The sequence below is a fragment of the Melopsittacus undulatus genome, chromosome 4 (assembly GCF_012275295.1).
Source record: "Melopsittacus undulatus isolate bMelUnd1 chromosome 4, bMelUnd1.mat.Z, whole genome shotgun sequence".
Classification (NCBI taxonomy): Eukaryota; Metazoa; Chordata; class Aves; order Psittaciformes; family Psittaculidae; genus Melopsittacus; species Melopsittacus undulatus.
In genome coordinates, this window is record NC_047530.1 from 94,458,023 (window position 1) to 94,468,456 (window position 10,434).

Sequence of the window (10,434 nt, forward strand, 5' to 3'; positions counted from 1 at the left end):
GTCTAGCTTGTATTTGTAGTTTAGGATTCAAGAAATTAAGTTGAGGAACATACACCACTAATTGTTAAGAACAACATAGATTAATCTGCATACTAGTGATGTAAAATGCATGTGAAATGTATAGCTCTGTATGTGGAAAGCAGGACAAGTGGGACCACCAGTTCTGCCAATCAGTCATTCACATTTCCCACTGTTTTCCTCTATTGTAGCAAAATGTGAGAAGCTGCTCTCAGGCCACACAAACAATGCTCTTTATTGGTCTTTACTGAGGCATGATCAGGCATCTATGCTGAGGCTGCCAGCCTCAAAGAAGTGCTACTCGATGACATCTGGCAGCTTGGCTTTGCTACAGATAGATTTATGAGCTGTGAAAGATGGTCAAATTAACATTTTCTGCATTCTTGATAGGATTAGGGTTTCTGGGACATGCAGCCATTTGCATATTGCCCTGACTTACCACATTGGTATTGTGCTCATGGCTCATTTTAATAGACTGAGGGGGGGCTTTCTCCCTTTACATCCTACCATTTTTCCATAGCTGTGTTGGTTTAACAGAGCTAGAAGAAATCATACTTTCTCTGACTTCTTCCAGTTGCAATTTTGATGCAAACCAATAGCAGCAGCAGTTGTAAGAAGCTCCTTCACTTGGGGAGGGATGCTCTTCACTGGGGATCAGCTCGCACACACATGAACTTGAATGACTAATGCACTTCTCTATGAGTCAACAAAATTTGTGCAAGAGCACAGGCCACCAAGAGTGACCATCATCCCTTCAAGCCCTAGTGTGGCTGTCAGCCTTCAGTTGTGAATAGGAGTGATAATGTAGGGTGTAAAGCGCAGCATTATAGCCCCATTAAATGCAATGCCAAGGACTGTGTTTAATACAGCTTCTGATCAAGATAGTAGCAGGGAAGCTTTTAGCTCTTGTCAGTGAGGCCATGATATTTGTCATCACAGCAAAAACTATCACATTCTCCTCAGTGGTTGAGCTTCGCTGAGTGATCTACCCCTTTGAACAGCCATTTTTTTGCCCTCCAGCTTTGTTTTCCAGATAGAAATAAGCTGTCTAAGTGAGACATGCTGTGGCAGGGCACTGCAGAGATGGATTCAGCTGCACAGGCACTCACTGCCTGCCAGGCTTGGAAACAAGAGCAAGGAGCTGACCCAAGGCCAGAATATACAACTCAGAGCACTTACAGATTGAGGGCAAACAGAACTACTGCTAATTCTGTGTAACCACACAGATCTCAAGGTATTGGTGATATTTATAGCCAAAGATTCACAGCCTTTTCATGCTGCTGCTAGGCCAGCCTGACTCCCTCCAGATGAACTAGCAAATGCATGTGGGGAGTTCGGTAGTTATACTGGGTCAACTCCACTGTGTCATTGATTGTACATTATGTTAAGAGAAACACTGCCAGTAGTTAGTTTGAAATCACCCTTTCTTCAGAGCAGATATAGTAAATCATAAATAAATGGATCTTTGTGGACCCCTAATTGCATTCAAGAAATAAAAAGCCTACGCTGTAGATTTACAGCCATTTCCAGTGAGATTTCAGCAGTCCCGTCACTGAAAGAGCCAGGCTCGCCTGACTTTGAACACTCACTTCAGCTCCCATGCTGTTCCTTCCCTGCTGCTGATACAACCACCTGGGAAATCTGATCCAGCCAAAACTTCTCCTGCCTCAGAATATCAGCCTGGCTCCCCGATCTCATTTGCGATGTGGCTGCATAAACACTTGCACTGACATAAAAACATGGGCAACAGCAAAAAAAAGGACAAGGCCACTTCTTCCAGCTGCAAGGCCACCTTCTGCTGACTGAAGTTGATGGCATAAGCAATGTTCCACAACCTTGGGATGCTGTGCCAGCTAACCAGGTTAACTGCGAAAGCATGTGGTGAACAGGATTTCCAAGATGCATAGAAAAGAGAAGGTATCCAATAAATCACTATTTCAGATTTACAAAGAGTACTTATAAGTACTTAGTGCTTACCTAGACTACGTAAGGAAAATAACCCAACCAAAACTATTCTTCTTCAGGAAATGATAAATTTTCCAGCCTTATTTTCTGATTAACAGAATTTAGCATCTCTGAGAGTCCCACCATGCCATCAAATTGTGGGCAGAGGAGCTACAGAGGCAGAAATGTACATGACTATCTGAGTCTAATGTCCTGGGGCAGTAAAGAGCACAAAGAAAGCAATGAGACACCTGCACAGCTACGGCAGGTGAGGAGTCACATAAAAGGCTGAGCAAACTGTGACAGATCCTATGCTGATGGCACTGGGTGTGTATTCCTAAATCTGTGATGCCTTGTTCTTAAACCACATTTGCCATGTGGGCCCATTGAAAGGGAAAAAGCAGCTGGCACCAGGCAATTTGGGCTCTTCTCACCATCCTGCTACTGGCAGAACAAGTCACTTGTCCAGAGACTCTTGGTGGCCCAGTGTTGTCCTCAGAGGGGCCCCTGCACATGGCTGGCCCTCGACCCAGGGCTGCCTTCACCCCTAGAAATGAAAACAGGAGCTTTTATCTCCCTTAGAGCTATAATAACTTCTTAAACCAAGCTATTTTTTGTTTCCTGGTCATTTTCCTACATGGCTCTGGCACCGTAAAGTTCCTGGCTCAGAGACACCCATTGAAACAAACTGTCACATTACCGCTGCTATTTACCATGGACTAATAAAGCTTTAAAAAGCCCCAGAAGCTATTAAGATGCCATTGATGTGTACGTGTGTGGCGGAGCCGGGTGCTGGAGGGCGTTCATTGGCCCCGCACTGGGTGGGATGACATCAGGCCCTGCTTTCCATAGGGCCTCCAGCTTGCCCCGAAGTCTGCTGAGGGCTGAAAGAATAGAGCTGAGGGGAGAAAACCTTCACAGTGCGCCCTCTCGGCTCCAATGAGAACACAGGCAGCTTCAGCCTGGGATAAAAGAACTGAAAAAACCCAAAAAACAAAAGGAGAGAGACTGTCGTCTTGGAGCTGCTGTTAGCGGGAGATGAATTGCAAGAGACCATTTCATGCCGAGGAACTTCAGAGAGCAGCATCCCCGAGAGCCATTAGCTCTCAGCGAGAGCCCTGCCGAAGCCCTTTGCTGTCAGGACAGAAGCATGCATATAAATTTTATACCATTTGTCTTTGAGCAGAGACAAAAGATCAGCCCTAAATCCTCAACATCTTGTCTCGACTAACTGGAAAGAATACTCTCTTGTGTGGCTGTCTTGTTACTCTTTCCCCATCAAAAGAATACTGGTGATAAATTTATTCATAATTTTGAAAGGGTTTACTCTTAAAATTAAAAAAGAAGCAGCAAACACATGGGGTTGAAGCTATCTTTATTCCTCCTAGTGCAAATCATGCTGCTGCTAAGGATGCTAACTTTGGGAAGCGCACAGTGGTTTCTTAATTGAAAACAAGCACAACTTTAAAAAGTCAGCTGCTGGATTTTCTTCAGCTTTTCACTGAACTAACTCTGAGGATGACCCATCTTGGGTATTTTCTGGTTACAAGTGCAGTCTGGAAAAGAAAAAAAAAAAGAACTCGCTGTAGGATTTTTTGCTCTTTTTCAAATGAAAATTCAAACCCTTCGGACACTTTGGGACCTAAGGCCTTCAATTAATCATGCAAGAAAATCTACTGAATCCAGCAGTCTGACAAAATAGAGGCTCTGGATATAATTAGCAGAAATAAATGCTTTAAGATCTTTTTTATTACATTAAGAATGTGTTCTAAAGTAGGCAATGCACACAATTTTGCATTTTAGGATTTCGATCTTTTTTACAGGGTCAGATTTTGTCCTCTGTTTCCTTTGTTAAATAGATATTTTAACTTCAGTACTTTGTGAATGGGTAATCAGAAATTATTTAATTCTGTGTTCACCTTAACACTTTCATCAAACATTTTCTCAATTTATGACAGTTTAAATAGCAAATCATGTCAGAGTCTGAAATTAGTCTGAAACTTTATCCTAAAATGCCTTATTTTATAAGGAGCAATTATTCCTAGATTTCCTCTGGGGGATGAACATAAAACTTCTCCAGCTGATCCACATTGGGTGTAAAATGGTGAGTGAGATGCTAGCATGGCAATGATGTTGTGTATGTCAGGCACTACCCAAGCAGGCAGCAGAGCCCTCTGCCTAGGGCACACACCAGCAGTGAGCTGTTATTAAACGCATGTACCCATCCAGGTTGCAAAGGCCACCAGCAAGGACGGAACTCTGAGTTACATATCTATATATACCTATATATATATATATAATATCTACCTATATATATATATAATATATGGATATACTATACATCTATAGAGAGATATAATACTATGTATTTATAGCATATACAATTTGTAGCCTCTATGTGTTTCCCTGGTGCGCTGAGACCCCACAGGTGACCTTCAGCCTTTGTCCTTGCCAGCCAGGTCAATGTGGGAGCCCAGGGGAGGCAGGGGCAGCTCAGGGCTCTCCCATGGGAAGGCTGAAGCCAGCAATAAAATCAGAGGCCGGTGATGAGGCCATGCCACTGTTCAGTGGGACTGTGGGCTCAGCTCAGGCTGTACCTCACATTCCCTCTGAGAAAGATGCATCATTAACCTTCTGAGAGCTTGAAGCAAACTTGGCAAAATATTTCCCTTCTGAAAGGCCAGCGCAGACTGTACACCCTGCACAAAGCATGGCACATACCAAATAAGGTTAAGCCCTAAAATGCTGAATTGTTTCTAAAGCCGTAGATATTTTATACCTGCTTGTGCTTAACAGATCCCTTCCATGTAAGGAAGGAGTGTGAGGGCTGGGAGAGTTAATCTAAACTCTATAATACTGTGCGTTAAAGGCCTCTTTCATATAACTGCGTTCATGAACTGAGCTTGGAATTCTTAAAAATCCAGATCATTACAAAGGAAGGAGTTTGGTGCTTGGCAAAATGACAAAGCCTGCCATTCAGTCACCTCTTGTGTTGCTTGGCTTTACAGTGAGTCTCAGACAGGGCTCACAATGCAAGGGAGAGCCTACAGCATGTCAGGGGCATTTAAAGAGAAATTCCCAAAGATTTTGGGTCCCATTACTGAACCAGCTCCCACCTGAATGGTTATTTTGATGGGGGGTTTGTTGTGCCTCCGCCTTATTCTTATTTGTTAGTAGTCTTGTGGCTTTTAAGTTGCACCACAAATCTCCAAAACAATAGCATCCCTTTGTGGGCTCCCCTAGGAAAAGGTTAGTCATAAACTCAGGTAGAAAACTGAGTTTCAAACAATCAAAAGTGGAAATATTAAATATACAAACATAGGTGTGTAGAGTCAATAGAGCTGAGAGTTGAACTGAGGCTGCCTGACCAGTTTTCACTTCTTGTTCAGTTTGGCTGTTGAAATGGTGTTCAGAGGAGTTGTGAAGGCATGAATAAGATGGAAATAGAGCTCTCCTGTTCCTACTGCAGTACAGGAAAGTGGGTTAGATCCCAGTTTATGTCAAACACCTGACAGTTAAGCCCAGTGTGTGCTGGACTCTCTTTAGCTCCTGTTATTTCATAGAACATTGAAATTTCTCATTCAGCCTGTGGGACATACAGCCTCAGGGAGGATGGGGACCCAGGCTAAGCATAAATTCTGGTAGCCCAAAACAGTAGCCACATCCCCTTTTCCAAAAAAACAATTTGTCACAAATATCTGTAATAATACAGACCAAGAATAAATGGATGGGTGGTCCTTCAGAGGACAGAAGCAAGTCCCTGTGTCCAGACAGGGCTGAGCATAGTGGCCTTGTGTGGATATGAGCTTTTATCCCGCCTCAGTTCAGTGTCGGACACAGCCATGTCTGCCTAAAGCTGTCATCACTGTGAGTACCACTCTTCTGATGAACCTTTGGAGATTCTTGTTCTTAGTTCAGCTCTGCTCAGCTAGTGAAGGTGTATGTTTATTAATTGTGTGATGTCACTTCATAGGAAGAGATTGTTGCAAACAGCAAGACAGCTTACTGCCTGCTTTTTAAAATTAGAGGAGCATCCTGTAATTGTGCCTTCAGATTCAGTAAGTGGTGAAAAATTATTAGTTTGCTATGTAATAAGATAAAGGGGTTTCTATGTACAAAAAGAATAATTAAAGCCAGCTGCACTAACAACATACCCGGATTCAACATCACTGATTTCTCTCCAGCGAAAAATTAAAGCATGGGATTGCCATCTCTTGAGATTCTGTTGGAACTTCCAGACACAGATATCTGTTTGTCTGGTCTCATGAATACATGATGAACTGTGAATTCAAACTGGCTACCATCTCCACTCAGCAGCTAAATGACGGAAAACAATACTGTGTGTGCAATATGGCATAAAGCTGATTTTATTTTTACCCCTAAAAACTTCCAGAGAGTTATTGCTCCCAGAAATCACAACCTAGAAGCTAAAAATTCAGTTAATTTTATTTTATTCTTTTCAAGGTAGCTCATGCTTTTCCTTGCAAGGCAGCCCTAGCATCTTGATACATTCAGTTGGCAACATCCTGATAATGATAAACCAACCTACACCTGCCTGTGGGGCAACCTAATTATGCTCAGGACCCCCTGCTTCTGCCTGAGATGAGAGGGTTTATCTGGCCTGTGGGGTAGGCAGGTAGAGTTTGTTTCTAACAGACTGACTATGCTAACTCTTTTTTCTGAGGATGTTGGGTTATCAGAGAAGAGGTGAAGGACCATCATAGCTGCAGTGGGAAAGCAGAGGTAAGGCTGGCTACACAGGGGTGTGTGGGTAGATTTGGGTGGCTGAACTAAATGGAGGGGATGGGACGGGACGGGACATACAAGTCTGTGTTATGGTGGAGCTGGGAAGGAACAGATTCTGTTGGAGATGATGGTCATGGTTACAAAACTTTCCTGTATTTGGTTGGCTTAGCTGGTGGTGTAAGATGTCATCTAATCATCAGAGAGGATGAAAATGTTGAGTTAGGAAGCAAAAAGCTGTGGTCTTTCCCCTTAAAACTGAACTTGAGGATCTGACAGTGGTTTTCCAGCCTTTGTGATCTGCAATACCCAGTGAAAAATCTGAATATGCTGTGCACCACCAGGCAATGATGTTATCAACCACTGTAAAACGCAATGAATGCAATATCTCAGGTTGTTGTGTTTTCCTACTTGGTGGTGCTATGAGAAAGGCTGAGCTCTTTTGGAGAGTCAGGGGAGTAATGTCATGAAAAACAGATCCAGGGATCCTTTTCTTTCTTCTCCCTCTTGGGTAAAACAATGAATTTGTTCAGAATTCCTAGTTGGGTTTTCAAATGTAGGCAATGTGGGTAAGCAGCTCAGCTGCCATGGTGTTCCACCTTTGCATCCAGTGGTGTGAAATGCAAGCTCTAATGGTGCTGCACAAAGCTGCTGTGCCAGTGCCATGGAATTAAAACAAAGCTGGGCTTTATTGCAAGATACTGTGCAATGCTATGGTCAGCAGCTTGCTGTATGACTACTGGTGTGACACACACATGAAGGAAAAATGAGCTGTCATTAAAAGAAACCTACTGTACAAGTCACATACATTGACAATCAAGATCTATATAGTGCTGCTGAGGGTTATCCCCACTACGTGTGGTAAAGGAAAATGCCTTAGTGCTAACATCTGTATGCAACAGTCCAGATCCTCTTCAGAGCCACTGGGCAGATCCTTGCTGCCTCTTGGTAGCCTCCTCACAGCCACCCTTAAAACCATATAGAGTCTGCAAGTGCTCCCAGTCAGAGGCACCTGAAGGTGCATAGGGCCGCAGAGAGGAGCTGGTTTGTGGAGTTGGGCATGCTTGTGGCTTCCCTCCCACCACCCCTCCCCTGGGACCATACCCACGTCTGTCCATGGCACGTGATATATGAACCAGGTCCAGGGACTGCTGGCTAGGCATTCATGTCCTGTACTTCTTCTCTATTAAATGTGGGGATTAATGGTGTTAATTGTAACTGCAAGGGCAGTTGCAAAGCTACACACACATTTACAGAGCTACATAAGCAACAGTTCTGGCTCAGTGCTTTTGGCCATTCCCATTTTCATGTGGCTTTCTTCAAGCACATTATGTTGTAGGTTAGGTGCATTTAGAGGATTTCTGAAGGGGCCACATAAGGACTAGCAATAAGAAGCTCTCATTGCATAACCTTTCTAAACACCCTGTAGTTCAGGGTTTATAAAACTATTTCAGAACTGACACTGAATTTGTCCTTGGGAAGTATTTCTTCAGTCTCAAACAGCTCTAATTGAACAACTAGGTAATGAACTTAAGGGAAGTGAGCACTACTTGTTATCTTACCGGATTTTGAGCATTCAGACTGAAAGGACTGCAAGTCAGAAATGATTTCTCTCTTATCCAGGTTAAGATAATTTTAAAATAGTTTAAATTCTAGTTTAGCTCAGTCACATCATGTCTGCAGGCTGCTGTGTGGACCTGTGAGGCTTAGTCCTTGTCCTAAGCTTGTCAACAGTTTAGCTGTGAAATTCAAACTTTTGTAACACATTGTTCCCATTTTCCTTGTATGAAATGGTGAAATTCTGTAATCCAGCCAAGTAAATAATGCTGCCATAAGAATATATATGACACAGCTAAACACTCACCTGTAATGCTAGAGCTTTGACAGAGGGGTATTTTCCTGAGGCAGAGGGCTGGTTAGGCAGTGAGTGATAGCTGTGCTGGGCAGGGGGCAGAGAAGCTGCTGACATGCAGTCAAGTACAGGCTGTAGAAATCAGTCCTTTTTTGAGAAGTTGAGTGGGATATGTCTAAAGGAGAGAAATCAAGACTGAGAACCTGTGCTCCCCTTACCAAAACGTATCACAGAGGTGTGATTCAGTGAGAGGGTAGTGTTAAACCTCTGTAACCCTTCCTCCTGGGTAAAACAAGTTGCCTACTTCAACTCTATGTCCCCCTAAATGTGACTGGTATTGGCCTTAGCTCATTAGCTAGCTGAAACACCATTAATCTCCCAAACCTAGTAGGTGTATCTACCTACTTCAGAGTTTCTCAGGCTTCTCATAGCTGGTTTCTCACCCAACTTTCTGTTCCTGTTTGAAGACAGTCAGTGACCATCTGCCCTGTGGAAGCAGGACTGGAGTGGCTCATTTAATCTGTGAAGTCTTTGTAAGCAAGAGAGTTTCTTCTAGGATTTAGAGCTTGGTGAACTCTCTGTTCTTTATTTTGGTACAAATGTCTGGCTTTCTAGCTGGGCAATTTCTGTGAAACCTTTAGGCTTACAGAAATTGATTAGGGGAGAAATAACCATCTCCCAGTGTTTGTCCCTTTGAAAAACTTTAATATACTCAGATTACATGAACTGTCCCTAGACGCCCTCATCTCAGCTGACAGATGTCGTGCGTGTTGTTCAACAGTGTCACGGTGTTGCAGGGCTTTGAAGAGGAAAAAGTACGTGAGCTTCTTGGCAGAAAGTAGTTACCACTTTATTGGAGAGGGAAAGCGGAACGGTGACAAAGTACGGGGAGGGCAGGCAGGGCGGGGATGCCTCCGCGGGGATCGGTCTGGCGTGGCTCAGCCCTCCCAGAAGCCGACGAAGAAGCTGCACAGCGAGTGCCACCGCTCGGCGCAGTAGGTCTCCGCCGGGTCCCGGCTGGGCTCCGCGGTGGCGGCCGGCGGGGTAGTGGCGGGGCCGTGGCCGTGGCCCGGCATGAGGCGGAGCTGCGCCTCGGGCGGCGCCCGGCCCGGGCCGCAGAGGCGGGCGCTGAGCGGGCTTCCCCTGGCGCAGGGGTGCCGCCGCCGCCGCAGCCTGCCCAGGATCTGCCGCCAGTACTGCCGGCTGTGGGCGCCGTATGAGGGGCAGCGCCTCGGCTCCCCGCGGTAGGCGCAGCTCCGCTCAGCCCCGCCGTCCGCAGGCCGGCAGCTCAGCCGCAGCTCGCTGGCCCCCGCCGCGGACAGCAGCTCCCAGTTGCACCGGTGCTTCTCCGGCGTGGAGAACCGCCCCGACTGCGCCACGTCCTTCGCCTCACCGACCGCCCCGACGGCGGCGGCCCCGAGCGCTACTAGGGCCAGCAGGGCCAGAGGCAGCCTCATCTCCTCGGCGCCGAGGGAACCTCCTCCGGTGCCTCAGAGACGGAGCTCTCCTGCGCGGAGCCAGCCGGCCCTCCGCATCTTCCACACCCTGCGGAGAGACAGACGCTGGCGGGCGGCGTCCCCGCTGCTCCCAACCCTCTTCGCGCCCCGTCGGAGCGCAGCCCCCGAGGGAGGTTGTTTCGGCAGAGGGGCGCTGAATGGGCTTGTCCCTCCAGGGTCGTTATCCCAGGGGTATTTAGCTTGTTCCACACCTGTTCCCCCCAGTTCCGCTGACGGGCCACCGGTGGCGACGGGTCTCCGGGACCACCCCAGCCGGAAAGCCGTAATCCCGGGACAGCGTGAGCCGAGAGCCCGCACCCTCCGGCTGCGGCATCAAAGCAGCGAGAGGCGGCCGCTCGGCAGCCGGACCCGGCTCCTAGC

At 46.2% G+C, this 10,434-nt stretch overlaps 1 protein-coding gene across 1 annotated transcript; it reads right to left on the reverse strand.

Moving 5' to 3' along the window:
* Positions 1 to 9,450: 9,450 nt before the first annotated feature.
* On the reverse strand, positions 9,451 to 10,014 carry FGFBP3 (fibroblast growth factor binding protein 3). The gene has a single exon (XM_031044623.2). It carries the CDS (start codon positions 10,012 to 10,014, stop codon positions 9,496 to 9,498), a length of 519 nt encoding a protein of 172 aa, XP_030900483.2. The 3' UTR covers positions 9,451 to 9,495.
* Positions 10,015 to 10,434: the final 420 nt, after the last annotated feature.

What these genes read in the sequence shown, in the direction of transcription:
- FGFBP3 (XM_031044623.2), bottom strand. Translation starts at nt 10,014, where the DNA reads ATGAGGCTGCCTCTGGCCCTGCTGGCCCTAGTAGCGCTCGGGGCCGCC.